General features: G+C 49.5%; 1 protein-coding gene across 1 annotated transcript; it reads left to right on the forward strand.

Moving 5' to 3' along the window:
* Nucleotides 1-1549: 1549 nt before the first annotated feature.
* On the forward strand, nucleotides 1550-20600 carry GASK1A (golgi associated kinase 1A). The gene is made up of 5 exons (XM_064672009.1): nucleotides 1550-1976; nucleotides 12563-13378; nucleotides 16971-17093; nucleotides 17376-17479; nucleotides 18059-20600. Exons 1-5 carry the CDS (start codon nucleotides 1974-1976, stop codon nucleotides 18267-18269), a joined length of 1257 nt encoding a protein of 418 aa, XP_064528079.1. The 5' UTR covers nucleotides 1550-1973; the 3' UTR covers nucleotides 18270-20600.
* The last annotated feature ends 2025 nt before the right edge of the window (nucleotides 20601-22625 follow it).

The raw sequence follows: 22625 nt of genomic DNA on the forward strand, positions 1-22625 counted from the left end.
GGACAGATGAGGTTGGCAATGGCAGCAAGGAGGGGATGCAGGGCTTGGTTTTTACATCCCTCCCTCACACCCAAGTGTAGAGTGGAGGAGGGTGTGCTGAAGCCAAAATTAGACTCACTGCTTCTGTGTGTAACCTTCAATCCACTTCTTTTCTTAGCTATACTTTTCAGAAGCAGCAGAAGGAGTAGGGAGATGTACCACATTAAAGATAAGGTGCACACAAGGAACCAAGGGGGTATGGAGGCACTGGGGCACTGGGAGTGGTAGGAGACTACACTAGGCAGAGCATTGACTTGCCATCACTGCTTACACCCACTGTCTTGAATGACCTTGTGAAATGTCACTGCAGGACCGTGCATAGTCAGTGAGTTAGAATGGGGCTTGGGGGCATAAAAGCCTCCTCCTGGTCTCTGCCACTGCCCTCCCATGCTGCCTCAGTCAAGTGACTTGGCCCAGTTTCCTTCAGCCCCATCCTCTTCCTTCAGATCTTCATATCGTCAATATCCCTCACAATAGCCTGTACTGTGCCTTTGTCAGATTTTTTTAAAAATACAAACACCAGTAAGGAACAATCCTGATCAGCCTGGTTTGTTTTATGGTTTCCTAGAAAGGTAGTTGCATGGATTGGGGAGCTGGAAAACTCCCACCCCTGAGACAGAGGGTTTCCTCCTGTCCCCAAGACAGGCACATGAGTACTGAAGCAGTTGATGTCTTCACTTGCCACAGTGATGAACTGATGGGTTTTGCTTGGCCATAGCCCAGGGCTGGAAGGGGAAAGTTATGTGAAAAAAAATGCTTTGCAGCCTGGCAGCTGCCTGTGTACCCTGCTTGGCCATGGAGTGTTGGTGAAACACACTGTTTCCAAAGCCATGCCTTCAGACCCTCTTCTCCCAGAGGCTTGAGGAAATGACATTTAGGGTGCACCCTACACCCAGGTGCCAAAGGAGGAGCTGCATTGGCTGGGCACTGCAGGGCTCACTGTGCCGCAGTCCTGACACATGGTGCTGGTGGGTGTGAGGGTCTTCTTCCTCTGGACCTCCTGGGTCACCCCTCTCCTGGCTGCCTGCAGACACTGTGTGCCCCAGCAAAACAGCTACTTGAGCACCCTAAAAATGGTTTTAACACATTCCTACCTGACTTTTAGGCAGAAATCTCCTCCCAGAGCTGCATCAGCTTCAGATACTGATGTAGCACAGCTCTTTGCTGGGCTGTTACTGAAAGGCAAAGCAATATTAATAAAAACCTGCAAAAGGCATTTTCTCAGGCACCTGGGAGCAGACCTCTGGTTTGCCATCTGGCTCTGGTGTCAACATGGTCCCTGGGGCTCTACCAGTCCCTCTGCTTGTCTGGCATCAAGGTCACTGAGAACAAATGGGTTTGGGAGGAGCACGTGTCTTCATCTCCTGCTTTACCTGTGCCTCCTGGCTCAAATTTTCTCTCGGTGTTAAAAAAGAAAAAAAAAAAAGGAAGAAAAAAAGCAGCAAGAAGGGCTTTTATTGTGAAAAAGAGACTCTTCAAATGCTTGTTCCCCCCTTCCCAGCCTCTCCACTCCCCTCCCCACAGGGAGGTGGGTCTGGGATGAGGCAGAGTTTGAAAACTCACAGCTGAAGTTTGAAGGGTGTCCTTCCACCCAGGGGGAACCAGAGGCACGCGCTGGCGTGTCGTGACAGGTCCCAGGGAGCCCCCTTCAACGCGGAGTCGGGAGCAGGGATTGCAGAGATCCCGGAGGGGCACCCCTGGGTGACAGCCCCCGTCCGTGATTAATGGCTTGCGGAGAGGAAGCGGGCTGATTAGTTGCTGCAGATTTTTTTTTTTATTGCTATTTTAAAAATTTTTGTATTCTGTATTGATTCCTGGTGTTGTATGGAAGTGCCATAGGCGGACGGCACCCGGCTCAGGAGGTGACCTTGCGCTGTGTTGCCCGCAGGCAGTGAAGCACATGAGGAGGAGCGCGTCGGCTCGTGCTGCGAGACATGGTAGGATTTGGGGGTTTCCTTGCTGGTAGTGGGAAGCAATGCTGGGTCTGTTCAAGGGACACCAACCCCATGGGATGAGGTGCAACGGCATATCCTGGCTGTCTCTCTCGTGGGGGCAAGGCGAGCAGGACCACTTGGAGTGTTGGAGCATGGTGAGGCAAGCGAGGCAGGGAACCACTCCAGCATGTATCTGTCGTTAAAAGTATTAGGGATGGACCAAGCAGATTGTAAGGATGCCCGTAAAGGCAGCGCCTGGGGTTGCTGTGGTTGAAGGCACTGCTGTCAGCCAGGGAGGTGCTTATGCTTCCTCAGACGAAACGCACCTCTTTTAAGTGCCCAGGTGGCACTGCTTCAGGCAGGCAAAGAGCATGGGGTGAAGGCAGTGCAGTGCAGAAAGACTCAGAGATTACAAAGAGCCCCTCTGTGCTTTCCGTTTGGTCCCCAGAAAGCACACTGCTTTCATCAAAAAGCTACAAAAGTGGCCGGTTTGCCAAGGGAAAACTTCATGTCCCTCCCAAGAAATGCTGTATTTCCCCGGCATTAGAAGATTTATCCACATCTGTAGCGCATTCCAAACCTTAGGGTGGTGTTTCATGTCATCTAGTTTTAGTGCTCCAGTTTGGAACATCCCTCAGCAACCACTTTCCAGACCCATCAGAGCAAGCACGCACCAGCTGAGCTAAGATGGGCCCCCCTCTCCCTCTTACCACTGTCACACTAGGGGACAGCCGGGGTGTCATGTTGGGGGGTTTGCACTGGGGTGGGGGGCTCTCTTTCTGCTTTGCCACCTCAGCACTTGCAAAGCTCATGTTGGGCAGGGTTGCAAACCTGTGTGATGGATGAGCTGAGGAGGTGCCTGGTGCTGCTGCCAGAAACAGGTCATTTGTGTTGCTGAAATGTTTTTATGTCCTTGAGAATGTGCTGATATCTCAGAGCATCTCAGAGCAGTGAGGCTGTGCCAGACTTCACTAGACTGTGTGAGAGTGTTTGTGTGTGGGGGACAGTGGTCTCATGCTTTATACTGTCCATCCTACAGTTTGCATAGGCTGTTTTGAGTTTCTTAATTAATGAACTTCAGGAGCAGGAAAAATAGACAAAGCTGGGGCTTGTGTCATCCATTTTGGGGTTGGAGATAACTTCTCCCTGTCAAAGGGAAAAGCAAGGCAGCTCTCCCCACACCAGCCTTTTGTCTGCAGTAACACTTTCCTGTACAAGCCTTCACTATGAAGCCTTTCAAAGTGAGCATAGCCTGTGCCAGGTACCTTGTGTGGTCCCCCATGTGAGAATGGGGTATTCACTTTTTGCCAGGATTTTCATTTTGCCTTGGCAAGGGAAGGTCTCCTTCTGCAGTCCTTTCTCCCTCTTGAGCTCCTGCATTGATTGCTTTGATTTTGTCTGTAATCTGCGTTTGCTCTGGGCACCTGTAGGCAGGGCAGTGACAGTCATGAGGAATAAAATCCAGGCTGTGCCCTAAGCTAATTGTCTTGTTCCTTCATTTGTAGCAAAACCCCAAGCAAAATGCTCAAGATGATTTTTGACTTCTTTCACAATCACCAGGAGGGTGACCCCTTGTAGAAAGCCAGAGGGATGCCAGCTGTGAGCTTCCCATGTGTTAGTATGGAGAGCATGCTTGCAGTCGGCTGCTTGTTGGATCTGGCCGCCGTACATGCCCGACCTGCTGCTGCAGTGAGTGCTGGGAGATGACTGCATTACAGAAACATCTTCTTTCTTCTGGTTTCAAAATCTGCCGGAGAGTAGTTTCCAATTGCTCTGTCATTTGCCTAGTATGAGGCAGTCTAAATACAAGGGGCTGATTACACTGTATTAATCCTCCGGCATAGATGCCAAATGCCTCAATTACCCCTTCTATTTCCAATGCTCATAACTCCAGTCTGTCTGCAGCTATTCGTCTTGCCCTGGAGGAAAAGCCCCTTTTCTGTGAGCCTGGCCGCACCAGTGCTTTTACCATGTTTGCTCTGCTCGCTCACCCCACGGGATTTGCTGGGAAAAGAAGGCGGCTGGGGGGCAGCTGCCAGCAGGTTTTACCCAGGACAGGTCTGTGGGACACAGGCAGCACTCAGAGCCAAGTGGCAAGCAGCTTTCTTCCCCTCTTTTTCTCTTCAAGATGTGGTGGCTTAAATGGAGGAAAATGGGGTTGCCTTTCTGCAACTGACACCAGGGCTGGTATGAACAATTCTGTTTTGAAGAAAGCCCACAGGGCTGAAAGACCCTGCTGTCCTCCTCCTCCTCCCTCCCCTCTGGAATCCTACGAATGCACTTTCCTGCTCTCCAGGAAGGGAAAAACCCCTGACAGCCAGCTCAGGGAAACTCAAGTGTCTGACTTAGGCAACATCCACTGAAACCCCAACAAGGGAATCCAGTGCAGCCCCTTGCCAACACCCCAGAGTGGGTTTTGCAAGCTCTCGCTGGGCACCAAGCAAGCATTCCTGTTTCCTGATGCTGGTCCACTTGTTAGAAATGAAAACTGAAAATAAGTGGATCAAAACATCCCCTCTCCAAAATACAGAAGTAACACGACTCCCAGTAAAATAAATAAAACTGGACCGAGTGCCAAAAATGTGTGAGAGAGTTTTAGCAGCTTTCCAGGTACTCATCAGCAGGATTGGTAAACTCATCAAGAGCAAGAGGAAATAAAACTTGATTTTATTTTAATGTATTTCTCCCCATATTACATACAACCCGGAATACATTGCAAAAGAGATGTGGCTTTCTAGCACTTCTGCTCTTTGACACTGTTATGTGTGGAGGAGCCAAAGCCCCTCTGGGGCTGCTAAGCCAGAGCTGGTGAGCAGCCCAAAGGTGCAGCAAGAGAAGCTACTGGGGTGAGGGGACTTGTGAGGAAGGGGGTCCACGGCTCCCAGAGTCCAGCTCTTATATTTCCAGATTTGGGAGTCCCATAGGAATCATCAGTGTGAGCTACCGGCTGCGGCTGGAACTGCAGTGCTGAGGAGCAGGATTCCTGAACATTGCAGAAGCAAAGCATTTTCTTCTTCACCAGAAGAAACCCAGGGGTTTTGAGGCAGTTTGTATGTGGAACTTATAGGGAAGGAGTCCAGCCTGTGGACTGCAGGCTGCTGCCCTCCTCCAAAGCATCCTGTGTACAAGCCCTCACAAACAAAGGCAAGACTGTTCAAAATGAGCGGGGCATGAGGCGCAGATGTTGCACAAAGGCAAGCCACATCTGTTTCACCAGGGAAGGGGCCCCCTTCGTGCTGGTTCAGCAGGCAGATGGGAAAGCTGCTCTAAAAACTAATGGAGCTGAGTGCAACAGGCTGGCCAGGAAACTGGGACGACTACCTCATACTAGGCAAATGACAGAGCAATTGGAAACTACTCTCTGGGAAGAGGGGAGGGGGAAAAGGGAAACCTGTCGGGATCCTGCATGGCAGTGGGGGAGTGAGAAATCAGTAGTCACCCAGACCCACTGCTCTCCCTCCCTGATGTCTCTGCCAGGATTTCTAGGTTGTGCTACTCACACATGGGTGTGAGGGTTAGAGGAAAGAGTGAAGGGAGATGAGGGAAGATGAGGAGGACCTCTCTTGTCCCGTGAGACAAGCAGGGCAGTCTTGCGCTCAGGGCTGTGCAGGTCCTTGTTGGCTCCTGCGAACATGAAGTGCTGTTTCAGGTCCTCAGTGACCTGGATGATTTGGGTGCAGGTTGATGTCATTTTTTTGAAAAGTAATGGAGATATTTGCACAGGTAGTGGCAGCAGACCTGTGCATCTTGGTGATGTGTCCTGAAAGACCATCAATCTCTTAGGACCATCAATCTCTTGGGACATGTGTCTCCAAGAAGGAGAAGATACAGCTAAGTGCAAGAGTCTGCTATAAAATCCCTGAGTCGGAACTTAAGCAGAAGAATGAGGCATCTGAAAGCTTTTAGTTTGCTTACTTTAAGCAAAAGAAGTATGGCATCCTGGAGGCTGTTTATTTTTGTGGTGCTTTGTGTTGATTTCTGGGATTAAACTGGAGGGTCCTAAGATGCACTGTACATAGCATGGTGATGAAAAGTGCCCTGTCCATCCCTGAGTATTAACTCCCTGCAAGCTGAGATTTACACAGGGGGAGTGAGAATTATGAATCTTTCCTTTTGCTCAGTGAAAATCACATGATTTAGGAGTAAGGACGGTGTCATCACAGGAAAAGCAAGTTCCTGTGGGCACCCTGCAGGGCTTTAGTCCACCTCAGCTGCAGGATGAGATGTGTGTCCTCTCGGGGTACCCCCAGAGCAGCAGTCCTGACCTTCACTGCATCAGCTGCACCCTGTGGTGGGGTGTCCTCCACCCAGGTGCTGGCCATCTACTTCCTTCCTGGTGTCCTCTGTCTCCTGCCCCTGCCCTTCCTTCTTCAGAGATGTTGAACAGGACATTTGGGATGCTGGGAGCCTTGCCACTCTTGTAGGCTATTGCTGGGTGGGGGGTTTACAAGCCTGTGTTTCTGCTGTACTTGTTTAGTCTGTAACTCAACTGTGACCAGTCAGTGCAATAATAATGGCACTGTTACATACAAATGCTGGAATTTTCCATTATGCAGAGCAGTTTGCAGCACTGGCTGAAGATTTTGTTTAAAATGGTCCTTTGGATGATGGGGTATGTGAGAGGGGACTGTGCTCAGCCTATGGTTGTGCAGAGAAGCACGTCCAGGGTAAAGGGCTTCCAAAAAACAGAAATAGTCAGTCTGGGTGGGGGGCTTAGAGCAAGAGATAGGACCTCTCACCCCTGGGAAGCAAAAAGCTCAAGGGCTGATGCAGAGCCTGGAGCCAAAGACGTGCCAGAGGCTGTGGAACTTGAGGGTTTCAAGGTTTTTATAATTTGCTACTCCAAGGCTGTAGTGGTAACTGGGAAGAACTGTTAAGGCAACATTATTTGACAAGTTAAAGGCAGCATGTTGGAACCATCCCTCTAAAGTCAGTGCTCAGACCAAATGGTACCAACACTGCTCATCCCCTTATATTGCTGCCGAAATGTTGCCCTTTGTTAGTGCAAAGCACGCTTGTCTTGCAGTTAGGCTATAAATTATCCTCTGGAGGCAGAAATTTTGCAGACTGCCCAAAATTTAGCAAAGTACAGTGTGTTTTAAAGTTCGTCCCAGGCAATTTAACTTGGTCATTCTCTGGTTTGGTTTTGGACATGCTGGTGGGAAGGTTTGTGTGCCAGCTATGAAGACTTTGCTGACTCTGCAGGGAAGGACCCAGCACCATGTGGTGATGTGCCACATTTCCATCTCCCCAGCCTCAGCTGACCCAGCACTAGTTTTGACTCCCTCTCATAGGGTTTGTGGGATCACAGTCCCCCTTCCCACTTCCTCAGTGCCTGAATTGAGCTTCCCAAGCCACTTGTGAGGAGCAATGTGTGGAACTGTGTTTGCAGGAGCACTTTAGACAGGATGGCCTGCCTGCCACATCCCTGCCTTGACACCGTGCACGGTGGCCTTCACAAGGTGCTGAAATGCAGTGGGGTCATGATCCTTCACACTTGAAGGGCATTTTGGAGGAAAAAACCCTGCATCCCTGGTGGAAACAACCCCAGACACAGAGCTGGTGCAGGTCTGCTAGGAATTACAGCCACTTTGATGGATTGTGAGGCCAGGTGAAGGGCTGTCTGTTCTTTGTGCCCCATGGCGATGGAGGTGCTGGTGGGTGGTGGTGGCATCCAGAGCTGTATCTTTGTGCTGGGTGCACAGCCAGAGCTACCTTGGGGACTGGCAATCATCATTTAATAGATGTCTTCAGCAACTTCCCACTCTGAGAGCCATCCATCTTCTCTGAGCAGGATAATATAGGAAGGCACTTGAATGATGAGCGATGGATGCTGCCAAGGATTTTCTTCTGCTCAGATTTGCCTGGAGTCATTCTGGGGATGGAGGGGTTTTGTCTTCTTCTGTGTCCTCAGCACTGTTATGGGTCCCCAGGAGTGAGCTTAGCCCATGTGCCATATGCCGTGCCCTTAACCAAAAAACCTCCTTCACAACACAAAAAGGAAGAGGCTGTTCACTTCCCAGATCAGATTGACATGCTTAATCTCCCCAAAATACCAGGAGCTTCTGCAAGCACCATGTGTGGGTGCAAGGCTCTGGAGACGTTCCCAGAGGTGGGGGGCAGCCAAAGGAGGTTTCCCACTTGTTTTCAAGCAGTCTTTGTTAAAATTGGTCACGGCAGGCTGCATCTCCTGCTGCCCAGGCGGTTTTGCGGTTCATTGGGCGGACAGCGAGCACGGTGCTGGGAGGGTGAGGGTAAGCACAGCTCTTAGCATTGCACCCCCTATGCAAAGTACACCCCACTCAGTGTGTGTCCAGGTAAATGCACATACCTGCTTTTAACCTGCTCATTAGCAGGTTGCCTTTGGCAAAGTCCTCTGAGCTTGGGAGCCTAGGGCAGGCCAGTAGCCAAGAAGGACACGGCTATGGCTGAGCCATGTGCTTCCTTGGGAACCTCTTTGGGACAGTGGCATTTACTGCTGGAGGGGTCTGGCAGTGCCAGTGCACAGGGCAGGAACACTCCTTTAAATGCTAGAGGAAAGCAGGGATTGATTCCGTTTTCAACGGCCACATATTTCCGTGGCATCTCTCTTGTCTCAGGGCTGTTTCTTACATTCTTGGATAATGAAGTTTGGGGGTTGTTTTTCTTTTCTTTCAAGCTTGGCAAAGCCAATTTGATGCATTTTGAAAAGAAATTGAAAACAGGCTTCTCTGCTTCAAATTCTGCCAAGGTTCAACCATCCTGGGAATACAATGTCAAGGATAGCCCTCCCTCCTGCAACCACACTTAGAAAGTTTTATCTCCAAGCATCAAAGCTGCACAGCTCTCCACTGTGCCTTCAGAGCCTGGACTGTGCTGTATGTCCCTCTGATGAGTGAGAGTATATACTATTTACTTATTGGCATCCTGGAACAAGCAGTACCTCTCTTAAGCCTTTTTATGGGTTTTGCCTGCTGGGAAAAGGACCTAATTTCTGGCAAAGATGTGCTGTACTGTCAGTATGTCAGCCTGGCAAAGCAAAGCTGTACGTATGGTTTGCATTTTGGGCTGAATTGAAGCCATAGCTTAAACTGCAGCATTTTTTTACAGCATGGACTCAGAGAAACTCTCTTTGGAACAGTATTTTCCCAGGGCTTGTAAATACAGTATCATTTCTGCAGTGTTTTATCACCTAGATTGTTATTAAATTTGCACTATCAACTGTCAGAAGTAACAGAGAGAATATACTTGCACTTTTTTTGTTTCTTTTTGTTGTTGATGTGGCAGGGAAATCCTGAATGGCGCTGGGGAAGGGAGCCTGTGCTGGCCCTTGCCCAGCTTCACAGCCCAGGATTTCAAGTGTAGGGTGGGAAAGTGATGAAGCTCAAACTTGTGGTGCCCAAACCCGAGCTCACTGACAGGGAAGACAAAGTGAGTTTGGACAATAATGATTCCTTAACCACTTGGACTGTAAACTGACTTGACATTAAAAACCTGGCAATTGTTGCCATCTGTTTGGCATCCTCTGTTCTCCAGCTGTGGGTTAAAAAGGATTTTTCCTGCAGTATTTTGAAGGTTCTGCAAATGGGTCCCACTGCACCCCTCCAGGATACTGGGATTTTTTGGGAGCCAGGCTTTTTGCATACCCAGGGCCAGTGTAAGCAACCAAAAGGTTATTATCAGCTGCATGACAAAAATAATCACCATGAAAACCCTCCATGCAGAAGAAGAGGGTTATGGGGGATTTTGGTGAGAGCAGGGTGGGCAATGTCTCCCCAGAGGGGTAGGACAGGGGAGATGCTGGGAAAAGTTGCCCAGGGAAGCACAGATTGAGAAGGGACTCAGTGGATGGATGCAGATGGGAATACTGAAATTTACAGTTTATCCTGTCCTTTGGGTTTAATAACATAGATGTTATTGCAGTTAATTCAGCACACTTTGAGGCCAGAGGGACAGATTGTGAGGCATTCACAGTGATGACTCAAAAAGAGTATAGATATCAGAATATCAGGATCTGCCCTTTTTATGCCACAGTGTTATTTTACTGGGGTTAAACTACGATATAGACATTCCACCTCTTCCAAACTCTTGCTCAGGATGCCAGACTTGGATTTGGATCACAACCAGCCTCTTGACAGAAGTCCTGCTGCCCCTTGGGGCGCTTGGGTGTGTTCATGCTCATTCCCTCCCCAGAAAGGCACCTAAGGCAGTGATTTAGCCATGCAGTGTGATGCCTGGGACAGTTAATGCCAAGCCCTGAATAACCCTGCGTGTGATCTAGGACAGAACATCCCTCACCCTGGACTAGGTCTAGGGAGAGATAAAACAGGGGATCCCCTGGCAGGTCCTAAGGCCTTGTACCAGACAGTCCCTGGCTCCCAGCAGAGACTGGTGGAAGCCGTGTTTGAACAAAGAATTCAGCCCAGTGGATATATTTTGCTGCACTACATTGTATCTCTGGAAGAGAAGCAATTAAATGAGAGCTATAAAGCTGAATCACTCCAAGTGCACCATCAATAGCTCTTGTAAGCTTCATTAAATCTGCTCAGTCCTTGAAAGGGAGACGTTAAAGGAACACTCCTGTGGTTGAGGCCAGCAAGTTGGTGGCTCCTCTCATCCACCTTGGCTGATGCAGTGTCTTTGCAAGGCTCCTCACCATGGGGCTGTCTGAAGCAGCCTGGCCGTTGTGGGGGCACAAAACCTGATGGATGTCGGGATAGTGCTGGATCACCTTATGAAGGGGCTCATGCAGTGGGATTGCCTGTTCTTGGGGCTGGAGCTGTGCTGGGGGTGGGTCCCTGTGGCCAGTGGGAGCCTGCGGTCCTAAAAGCCCCATGGCTGGAATTGTTTCAGCTTGCCCAGCTGCTTTCTGGAAGTCATTCTGGCTGCTGGCTCTCACCTCCCTGGCTTTTTAGATCTTTTTTTTTTTCAAGCTTTTACTCTTATAAACAGTCTCTTACCCCTTCTTTGGCATTGCATTGTCCCACTGTGTCTGCCATGGATATACTTGTGCTTCCAAAATAAATAATTGCAAAAAAATGTATCCACTTGACCACCGCCTTGACTTCCAATGTGAGTTTGAGCCGCTTGGAAATGCCTGTTGAAAGCAGAGAAACGGCGCCAATGTGCTTTTTGTGGTTCCAGCCTCCAGAAATGCGTTAGACTGCCCAAACCCCGGTGAACGAGGCAGGCGTGCAGTGCGGCCCAGGACTGGCTTGGAGGATCTCCCAGTGCCGCCCCAACACTGCCCTCCACTTCATCCCAAAAGGGAATGTGCTGTGCTCAGGGCAGCCTCAGCACCACATGCATGGAATTGCTTTAGGCCAAAGGGGAGATATGAACTTAGCAATGCGGGGAGACTTGCACAATGTTTGCTTATAACAGCCTTTCCAGCCTATATAATTTTTTAAGTTGCTCCAAAGTAGAAAGTATGACTAAAATGGGGGGAGAGAAGCCTGTGTGTATAAAAATATATACCTCAAAAGCTGTTAGTACCTGTCTAAAGGCAGTTCCTTAGTGCTGGGAATCAGAAGACTTTAGGTTTCCTATATAGCATGGATCATATCACAGACACATAGAATGGTTTAGTTGGAAGGGACCTTAAGAATACTTAGTTCTAACCCTCCTGTCACAGGTAAGGACACTTTCCACTAGACCAGGTTTCTCTGAGTTCCATCCAACATGGCCGTGAACACTGCCAGGGATGGGGCATCCACAACTTCTCTGGGCAACCTGTTCCAGTACCTCACTATGTATATAATTTTTTCCTAATATCTAATCTAAACCTACTCTCAGTCTAAAGCCGTTCCCCCTTGCTCTATCACTCCACACTCTCATAAAAAGTCCCTCCCCAGCTCTCTTGTAGCCACCTTTAGGTTCAGGAAAGTGCTATAAGGTGTCCTCAGAGCCTTTTCTTCTCCAGGCTGAACAACATCAGCTCTCTCAACTTGTCTCCATACAACAGGTGCTTCAGCCCTCCAGCATTTCACACCTGTTTTTAAAACATAGGCAGTCACAGGTCCCAGCTGACACTTGGAGCTGCCTTGCTTTTGCTGGACACAGTGATGGGCAGAGCTTCAAAGGCCTTGTCTCAGCATGCATTGAGATGTCCTACAAACAAGGGTGTGGGGATCTGAGTTATGGGTTCAGTGTGCGACCAGGATATGAATCAGTGAGCGTGCCCAGAGTAAGGTCTGAAGGATAAAAACCTCTTAGGAACTGGAAATTGTTTATATCCAGACAGGAATTTGCTCTGGTTTGGTCTTTTTTTTTTTTTTTTTTTTTTTTTTTTTTCCCATTTCTTCAGTCTTTAAAGCAAAATATTTGGCCATGAAGAATTCATTGCCCATAAAGAGATCCTGTACATCAGCACTGCAGACATGCACCCTCTGTGGTGGGTCAGCCTTTGCTCTAACTGCAGATAATTTCTGGCACAAATCATGGCACCAGCCATACCCCTCCTGCTACAGTGCCATGAAGGCAGTGAGTGCTTGGGGAACACCTTTCCCAGGGATCAACACAAGTAGAGAGGCTGCTTCTCCAAAGCAAACGCTATTGAGGACTCTCCTGGACTAACACTCCAGTACCACTCTACCTTTCTCTCCCTGCAGGCCCAGCGACCATGGCGAAGGTTGGGGATGAAGCTCTCAGCCCCAGCAGCCGTCGGGGTGCTGCTGGCCCTGGCCCTGCTGGCACTCATCCACCTGCCCCCACCACCGGACCACTCCCCACTCCCACTGCCAGCCTCGTCCCCCCCAGGTCCCCCATGGGAGGTGGCTGACCCGCTATCTGGAGGACAAGCCCGCAGAGAAAGGCTCCCTGTACCCCTCACTCGCTCACGGCGGGACCAGCCCCCTGGCCGGGGCAGGAGGCGGCGCCGGGGTGTGGAGAGGGAAACTCCCCTGTGGCTCTCTGAGGATGACCTCCAGAAGATGCAGCTGCTGGCCAGTGGGCAGGTGGTCTCCAAGACCCGCATACCTGCCCATGGGCAAGTCATGCGAGTGGGGCTGCAGCTCGTGGGAGATGCCAAAGGGAATGTCTTGCCAGCCAGCCCAGAGAGGGACTGCCAGGATGGGCGCTGTGGGCTCATCAAGCGCCCCGGGGACCTCTATGAGGTGCTGGCCTTCCACCTGGACAGGGTGCTGGGGCTGAACCGCAGCCTGCCCGCTGTGGCCCGGCGCTTCACCAGCCACCTCCTGCCCTACAGCTACACCGACGGCTCCCTGCGCCCCATCATCTGGTGGGCTCCTGACCTCCAGCACCTGGAGGATGCCAACAACGACCAGAACTCCTGTGCCTTGGGGTGGCTGCAGTATCAGGATATGCTGCAGCCCCACAGACTGACGCTGGTGGCTGGGGATGCCCCCTGCTCCAGAATCCCACACGGCGAGTGGAGCCGCCTGGCCCTCTTTGACTTTCTTCTCCAGGTAGGGCTGCAGTGATGGAGACCACCTGTCCCACCAGCTGTGCCACCTGGGTCCCCCTGCATCTGAGTCTTTATTGTCTGGCCATGGACTCCTTCTCCTCTGCGGGGTCACATAGGCTGTGGTGTCTCTTGGGATGTATTTTCACTCATCAGCTAAGGCTGAGCAGCAGAGCTTTGTGCAGAAGCACTTTGGCCTGAGTATGGTCCGTGCTTGGGACTTGCAGGGGAAACACAGGCAGGTTTAGGATGTGGTGAGTCCACTCTTACATGGGTGAGCTTTCTGCCATTGTGGCTTTGCTTTGTGCAGATGCCAGCAGTGGCTTGGGGCATCCCTAGGGACCAGCAGCATTTTCTGCCTCAGCCCCATCAGATCCAACTCCAGGGATGCACTGCTGACACTGGAAATGAGGAGCCCTGCCCCTTTGAACAGCACTGATTTCCTCCTCCTCTGCATTAGTAGCACTTAATCTCCCATCTGGAAAATCATACCCTGCTGCTACAAGGGATTACAACAGCGTCCCAGAGAGTTATCAGTTCTTGGAGGGCAGCTGTAAGGAGGCAAAAGTGATTTCTATGGAAAAAAAAGGCCCGTTTAGGCACCTTGGGGCTGGAGCTTTGGTTATCAGATAAGGGGAAACTGCCTGAAAGGTCAAGTATTAAAATAAAAAAAAGAAAGAAGTGAAGAAAGAAAAAACAAACACTAAATGTGTTCTCATTTTTCTCTCTCTTTTTGTTCTTGTTGCTGGTTTGTTTTTTTTTTTTTCTCAAATCCTGACCATTAATCTTTATAACCTTGAACTAGGACTGGCAGAGGCAGAGCAGTCCTGACTGGGCTTGGAAATATTTTAGCTGAAACAGCCAGAGAAATGAGAAGATTAACCAACCTCCTTCCCTTCCCCAGGCCAAAATGCTGCTGAGTGCAGTGGAAAGGCTGAGTCTCCAGGAGAAAGTATGTGGTTCTAAGGAGAGTTTTCCTTGGAGGGCTGGAGCAGCGCAGTGATAAATCCAAGGCTTTCCTCAATAATTCCAATGGGATTCTCCCATGCAAAAAGTCATGTAAAGGTAAAGAGTCTGCAGGATATTGTAGAAGTGAAATAGTGTCGTTCAGAAATGGCTTTAGCCTCTCTCAGCCCTTGCTGGGGACAGAGAGGCTGTGAGATTTGAGACCTATTGTACATTGGCATGAGAATCTTGGTAGTTTTCCTCAATTACCCTTAAAATTGGGCTTCTTCTCTGTTGATTTCTCTTGGTGTTTGCCGTAAGGGAACCTCCCTCTACATGCAGAATTTTACTGAGGGCAAAATGCTGAGCCTGGTGGAAATGGCAAAGTTGCTGATGGCTTTGTCCTGCACTTTAAAGAGGGCCCAAACCAAATCACCTCTGAAGCCCTGCAGCCACATCCCTTCCCTGGAGCACCCCCTTCTGGACTGGGGAAAAGCAAGGAAATTTTCCGTAGAGGAAACCATCCCAGGTTGAATCATGACTAGAAAGACCTACTGGACCCAAGGGGATGCCCTGGGGTAGCCATAGGACCAAAGAGGGGCTGAAGGTGAGCTTCTCATGGGGTTTGAGCTTGGACAGGAGTAAGTGTGGCTCGTGTACTTGTGTTCTAGCAATAAGACCTATTTTGATCTTATGCATTAGAGCCATTTAGGCTCTGGCAAGAAGAAATTAATATAAACAATCAGGAGAGGGTCAGGGGGAAAGAGGGTTTGTCAGCGTGTCAGTGGCAATCTCAGCATCTCCACAACCATCTGGTCCCTCTCCTGGGGCTCCATTTGTTCACCAGGTCCGCCTCCACCTCACATCTCTGCATGTCCAGCACCAATCCACTCTGGTTTCATAGGTGCTTGTGGGCGGGTGAGTAGAGCTCTGAGCACCTTTAATGTATCTGTAAATCATCTCAGGCTGTCTTCACCTTCTGTGTAGCCTGGAAGACAACACAGCAGGTGAGAGAAACCGGTGTGCTGAGCTTTCCAGTAGGCAGACATAGGATGTGTGTGGAGGAAATGTAATATTTTCTTCCATTTCAATGAGTTTTGTGTCAAAATGCTCACACACTTTTAACTGGAGTGCCTCTCAATGGAGAAATGCTGACCCAAGTGTTTCATTAAACCTCAGAAAACAGAAGGGTTTGTTAAGGGGCTCCAGCGTGGGACTAATCCTGCTTTGCAAAGGCTTACAAATATAATGGCCACAGAAATCACAATTTGTGTTTCCTGCAGCATCTTCTCCAGTGCTTGGTCAGTATTTGGGTTCAGGCTGAACTCCCTCAAAGCACAGCCTGTAACTGACAAGTTGTGCTAATTAGCAGGGTGAAGGGAATAGGCGGCCACTGTGGGTCACTTGGCTTCTGTCTAGTCATCACTCATAGATCACTCCAGGCTTACCTGAGACCTCTTGGGTCTTACCTTACTGCAGCCCTCCTGGTGGCTCCAGGAGCCTCATTGCACCCTGAGCCCTGCCTCCTGGGTTGGCACCAGCAACACCAAGTGAGCGAGTCAAACATTTTAATGCTTCAACCAGAAGATATATTTATTTTCTACATATTTATATATTTCTGGTTTATATTTAAAGGAGTGTATGCAAACAGGCCTCTGGAGCTGGAGGTGGTGAACCAGCTCCCCTATACGGCTGTGGCAATATGCAGCCGTGGGGAGGACTGTTGATAGGCAACGAGACCATGTCTGCCCCACAAACCACCACAGAGGCTGTGCCAGCTGCTTCTGACAAAGCTGAGGAAGCTTCGTGAATACCAAGGCAGAGTTACTGAAAACAGGTCTGACAGAGATTTATGTCTTTTAAAAGTCCTTCATTCCTCTGAGGGTGTGGTTGCAACACTGGAAGTTGCCAAGGAGCAGTGGGGTTTCTGCAGGGAATTGGGGTGGGAAGCAGGAGGTTTAACAGGCTCAAAACACAAAGCCTTAGCAGCACCTGCAAATAATTAACCAGAAGCGTAGCTAAAACAAGTCACTGTGGCCCAACTTAAATATCAGGCATGCTCTGTGAACGCACAGATCACTTTTTCCCTTGCCGATACTTTTCCATTCATCTTTCCATTGAGAGCTGCTCAGGTTACTATAGGGATGGATGAAAGAGTGTGTATGTCACAGGAGCCAGATGAAACCATCATCCAGAACACCAAGACGCAGAAAAAACTGTCTTTCTGAGGATTCAAACCCTAGGTTTCCTTGGGTGCTTTTCTTGCTTTTGGTTTTGTTTTTTTTTTTTTTACATTCATGGCCATGTACATCTCCCCTTGGTTTCAGCTGGAAACACAACCCGTTCACTCTGTGAAAATATGGAGTGTGGAGGTACCAGGCACAGAATGTATCTGAACTCCATCAGGAAAGCCTGTCACCATCACCTTTGTCATCACCTTCTTCAAGCCAAGGGAGTTTTGCAAGCCAGCTAAGCTTCTTCGTGCTTCCCCACCTCTCACTCTCTCACTGGTGTATGCCATCTTTTCCCATTTCAAGTCTGCTGAGAATACCTAGAAATGTTTTATTTTCCTCTGAGCAGGAAAAGTTCACATCAGGACCTCCCCATCCCGGGCATATGTCCCTGCTAAGGTTCCCAAACGTCTCCTGCAGGTTCATGACCGCCTGGACCGCTACTGCTGTGGGTTTCAGCCTGATCCCTCTGAGCCCTGCATGGAGGAGATGCTCCATGAGAAGTGCCGGAACCCAGAAGAGCTGGTCCTGGTCCACATCCTGGTATGTCCCCCTCTCCAGAGGCTACTCTGGCGCTAAGATAAAGGTAGCTGGGAGGTGCTGGGAGGGACTTGCAGGGCTGAGGTGGTAGCAAAGAGAACACAAGTCCCATGGTGATGCTGGGTCCATGGTAGGAGGTGTGCCAGGCACGGGGAGACCTGGACTTGGGCATCTGCTGTCTCCCAGATACTCTCAGGCTTTCTCACTGCATTAAAAAGCAGCCTACACCCACAAACTGGTGTCTCTCTGCAGTAAGTGAACTTCTCCTTCCCATCCTGCTGGCAGGTCCGGAGGAGTGCTCCATCCCGCCTGGTGTTCATCGACAACGCGGGCAGGCCACAGCACCCTGAGGAGAAGCTCAACTTCAGGCTCCTTCAAGGCATAGACAGGTAGGAATGTGCACCTTCCTGGAGGCAAGTCCTGGGCAAGCGCTGAGCTGGCATGTGTGGGATGGCCAGCAGCCCTGTGTGCACACCTTCGTGCCTCTCCTGGCCACCCTGGTTGGGCACCCCTGTGAAGCAGGGCCACCTCCCACCCAGAGCAGGGTGGGTGGGCAGTCTCACAAAAATGTCCCATGTGCCCCTGCCATGAAACTAGCTCTTTATTCTGCTCTGGATGACTGACGGCAGGCTCCAAAGCCTATTTCCCCTCTTTAATTGGCAGCTGCACAAAAATAATGAATAATCAGGTATTTCAGCATTTCTTGCGTCGTTGCCTGTGAGGCATTTTGGCATGCTATAGGCCTTTTGATTTGGAATTTGTTTGGATCTGTTTCTGATGGAGCTATCCTCCATGCTCACCATGGTCAGAGCTTTAAGCAGGAGGTTCCTCACCCTGTGTTCCTCTGGGTGGGCATGCATTTGTTCCTGAAGCACCTTTGCTCAAGTGCCCTGCTGCTTCCCTCCTACCTGCCCAGAGTTCCCTGTGTAACCCCTTCCCTCGTTGTCTCCTCTGCTCCTCCTCTGCAGCTTTCCAGCGGCGGCAGTGGCCACGCTGCGATCAGGCAGACTGCAGAGCCTGCTGCTGGAGTCACTGCGTGTGGACCGGGAGCTCTGGGAGAGCCAGGGCGGTGCCAAGGGCCTGATACCCCTGCTTCAGACCATTGACAGGCGGGCACGGATCCTGCTCAGGTACATCCAAGAGCACAACCTGACAGTGTTTGAGGACTTGCCATGCTGAACTGACCTCCAATCAGCACAGAGTTCCTGCCTGGCAAATCCCAACAGCAACAGATGTACCTCACGCCCTCAGCATGGGTGATATGAGACTGCTTGGCTCTCCACGAGGTGTTTCCCTCCACCTTGTAGAATGCTCTGGAAAAGCAGATGGGATCACAGGGAGTAGGAAAGACAAGGAGGACATGTCTCCTGAGACAACCCACAACTGCTTGAGAAAGGCAACAGTCATCAAGTCATGGTCTCAGCATGGATTTTCAAAGGAGGGGCATATCCATGAGATTTTTGAGTGCCTTCACACATACACACACACACACACGCACACACACACAAACACAAACATACACACACAGCTACTATAAAAACTGGAGGCTCAGACAATTGAACATGGACTCTGGTAAGGGTTAAAAAGCAGTGGAAGAAGTCACTGACACCCTTTCCATGCTTGTACTGGACTTTTCGATGATGCTTTCCAAAACATCCCAGTCAGAGAGGCAAGGGGAAACCAGAGGTGAACTTCTAAGTGGATTAAGCAGGGACAAGATGCTAGAGCTGAACTCTGGCACTCCCACGGAGGGGATCATGTGTGCTTGGGAGCACGTGTAAGCCACTGCTTGAAGCCGGGGCTAGGCAGGACCTGGGACTGCAGGAGCACTGGGCAGCAACAGCCTTCACATAGCCCATGGTACCATCCCTGGCGAGCGCCATGTGCCATGTGCCTTGTGCCATGCCTCAGCAGGCCTGGGCTGCTGCCAGGGTGCATTCTTGATTTGAAGATTCAAATCTCTTGCTCACTCCTTCCCTTCGCCATCAGGGGATTAAAAGGCAAAACTCCCACGGTTGTGTTTAGCACTCCTGACTGCTCCCTTGGGCACGGCTGTGCGAAACTCTTTCCAAGGCTTGCAGAAATATGTTTTAACAAAAATGCCAGGCTATTTCAGCAGAAGGTAATCGAGTGCAAAACTCTTTCCGAGCATGCTGGCACCTCCGGCAGAGCCCATCCTGCTCCTGTCATCCCAGCAGCCCACTGTGATGAGGCACAGCAGCATCCCAGCCAGGCAGGTCTTCAAGTGTCAGGGCTGATAGATAACCCAAAAGCAAAAAGAATAGGAGGAAAAAAGATACAGGGATGGGCTCTATCACTCCCCCCAGTGTGTTTCCCAGCTGAGGCATGCAGTCAGTGTTTGCTTGCCAGGAGCTGCCAGTTCCTGGCCTGTGGGCCAAAGGTTTGCCACCAGGACAAGGCTTTTTAAAGGGGCCTCAGGGAGCAGCCCTCCATTTTTCCAACCCTACAGGTAGAGGCTCCATGCTTGAGGCACCCCAAATCACTTGTGCCTTTGGGAAGCCTCAGTGAGACTGGTGTGGGCACCCATGCAGAGCTGCTGTCCCATTGCCATAGCTTTGGAGAACATGGCCACCCATGTAGCAGGGGAAGAAAAGGCAGGTATTGATGCCTTCCCCACCCCATGCCTCTTAACATCATGTTAGTTTGAGAGCCTGCAAGGGGATGCTTTAACACCCATGCTGATAAGCGCAAGCAATTACCTTTTTTCCCCTTTTTCCTCTTGCTGAAGAGAAGATGAAGTGAGGTGTGGGTGACATGAATCAACAAGCACAAGTGCTCTCAGGAAGCGTCAGCACTCAGCATTGCAGGCACATCAGCATCCAAAGTGCCATCAGCATCTTCCTGGAGTCCTGCCCTCCAATTAGCCAGGGAAAGCCTTTCCCCCAGCACTCTCTCCACCCCATGAGTTATCATCCCATTTGCCATGCCATGGGATGGATGACTGTCACGGAAGCCTTGCTAAAGCCTGAATTGTGGAGATTTATTATTGGTAGGTGAGCTCAGCTTGCAAGCATGGAGGAGAGTGAAATAATTCAACCTGGTTCCTACGAAAAGCCATGCCGGCTATATAAGAGTAGAGGATACTAAATGTAACATAGTTAAATCCAAAAAATATGCTGTGAAAAGCTGTGAGGTAAAAAGAGAGTTAGGGTGTGCAGCATTAGTCATAGCCTTGTTTTTTCTCATTAAAATGAGAAATTTCATTAAAAGATAGGTTTTCATCCCATGTAATCCAAGTTCTCAGTGAGAACTGAGAGGCAGGTGGGGCTCTGTGCAGTGGCCAAAGCTTGTGGACTTTGCTGTGCTGGAACAGCAGCTTTTGCCTTGCTCGTGGTTGCATCTTCTCAACCTTAACATTGCACAGGGTAGTGGGGATTTTTCTGGGGTTTTTTTTGCATTTCCTTAGTTGTAATGTGAGTTTGTACACATATGGGTACATCTGTAAGCAGTGACGCATGTGAATAAAAATCACTCACGATTTAACAAAGAGCCATGTATGGATAAATGAGAGAACCAAAAGCCATGATCTTGCTGAGACTGATCATTAATCTTCTTTAATTTGTCATTTGTTCCATGGGCTTGCCTATGTAACCAGCACAGGCTCTGAACTGTGGTAATGGCTGTTCAGAGGAATCCCGAGGCTTACATCAGCCATCTAGTGTTTGGTTCAGTTTGCTCCAGCTGTGAATGTGTCATATTTCCTATGATAAACTTATTTTCATGGTTATAACTATTTTATAGTTATAAATATTCACTTGGGACCATGCTTGACAAACAAGATTTCATCTGAGCGGTGATCCTGATTTAACCAAATTTTACCGGATATTATTATGGATGCTGTTGGGATGTGGTAACAAAAAAAAAAGGACATGGTCCAAGCTGGCTGCAGCACTGGGGCAGGATGGCTTTGGCTTTAAGAAGGCAGCAGCAGCTAAGCAAGGGAAGAAGCAGTGGAGAAACAAGGGCCTCTTGAAGGAGGGCATTCCTGCAGCACTCTCATGCTCACCCTTGGCACCACAGGAACATGCTCTGAGAATAGCCTTTGAGAGCATGGGCATGCACCTTCCCAGAGCTTCACCAGTAAGGAACTGTTTCATGCTGCAGTGATCCAAGTGACATGATCTGTGTTTAACAGATCTCTGGCTGTGCACAGCCCTTCAGCTGGCAGAAAATAGGGTTGGGGGATGGAAGGCAGGGGTCAAGCTGGCTCCCATCTGCTGAACACGCACACACATGTGCATGCCAACACACACAGTTTCACTACTCCTATTCAGTCCCCAAAGTTGTTGACCCCCAGTCATCCCCCAGCAGCCTGCTACAGTGCTTTGCTGGCCCCACCCTCCATAAACTAAATACCTTTTTGCTGCATTTAAGGGCTATTTCTTGAGCTGCCCATTGTGGCCACAGGACACTAAATAGTCTTTGCAGCAGGCCTGCATGGACCTCACAGAGCAGCCTGAGCTTTCATTGAACCCACCCATTGGCCAGGGATGGCACCAGTGGGGTGGCACTCAGGGGTGATGTGACGACCCACCCTTGTGCTTCCTTCCCCTTAAGGGTGGGTTATTACAGGTGGCACTCAGAGACCCCAGAAGATGCTTGGCAAAATCCTCCCAAGCATCCCTGTGCCATGCAAAGGAAGCGTGGGCTGACTGCTGCCTGAAAGGCAAGAGCTAGCAAGTAAATCCAAATTTATTGTTAAATAACTGGATATAAAAATAATCTGGCTTTTAGAAAGCAATTTATTTATGCTTTCAGTACTTACTTAAATATTTATGCGGAAAAGGAAAAAAAAAAGTCTGCTCTGACACAGGACTATTGTTGTAGCAACGACCTTTAAGATAAATGGAAGTAAATTAGCCTAATGTTTTATTTACATCCAGCGAAGCAGTAGATAAACTCTCCTTGTGATGGATTTTCTTCATTAGCTGGGCGAACGCCTAAGGTACAGCTTTTGACATTGTTTCTTCCATGTGGTTAGACAAACAGTTTATCAAAAGAGTATAAAATTGTCAGGAAAAGGAGCAGATTAATGGGCAGTAAAGTGAAGATCATTGAATTTATGATATAAGTAGCTCCAGTATCACTGGAGCTTAAGAAATGGCTTATTAGATAACCGACATGTATCCGCACACAGAAGCTCCGAGCCCCCTGGATCTGCCGCGCTGTCAGTGGCTGCTTCCCAAATCCCAGTGCGGGAGTCCCCGCGCTGAAGCTTCACCTCCCTCCTCCTTCCCTTTCCTTAGGTCTGGGTTTGTGCTGTAACTCTCTAATTGGAGCTTGTGAACATACAATTTCCTCCCAATTAAAAACCCCTAAGACTTTTAATGGCTTCAGGGATTACAACCTTGTCTTCATGTCTGAGCTGCTGTAACTATTTCCGCAACATATTTTGTCAATTTTGGCTGCTTTTACAGCAGTGATAATCATACCTATATCAACAACAATAATGTATAGGCCTTACGATTCTTTGCAAAAAAACCCCCTCGCATTAGCAGCTTATGGATCCCATAT

The sequence above is a fragment of the Pseudopipra pipra genome, chromosome 1 (assembly GCF_036250125.1).
Source record: "Pseudopipra pipra isolate bDixPip1 chromosome 1, bDixPip1.hap1, whole genome shotgun sequence".
NCBI lineage: Eukaryota > Metazoa > Chordata > Aves > Passeriformes > Pipridae > Pseudopipra > Pseudopipra pipra.

Excerpts from the sequence above, each read along its gene's own strand:
- GASK1A (XM_064672009.1), top strand. Across the intron at positions 13,379-16,970 it reads TCTTTGACTTTCTTCTCCAG|GTTCATGACCGCCTGGACCG; the intron begins GTAGGGCTGCAG and ends CGTCTCCTGCAG. Across the intron at positions 17,480-18,058 it reads CTCCTTCAAGGCATAGACAG|CTTTCCAGCGGCGGCAGTGG; the intron begins GTAGGAATGTGC and ends CCTCCTCTGCAG.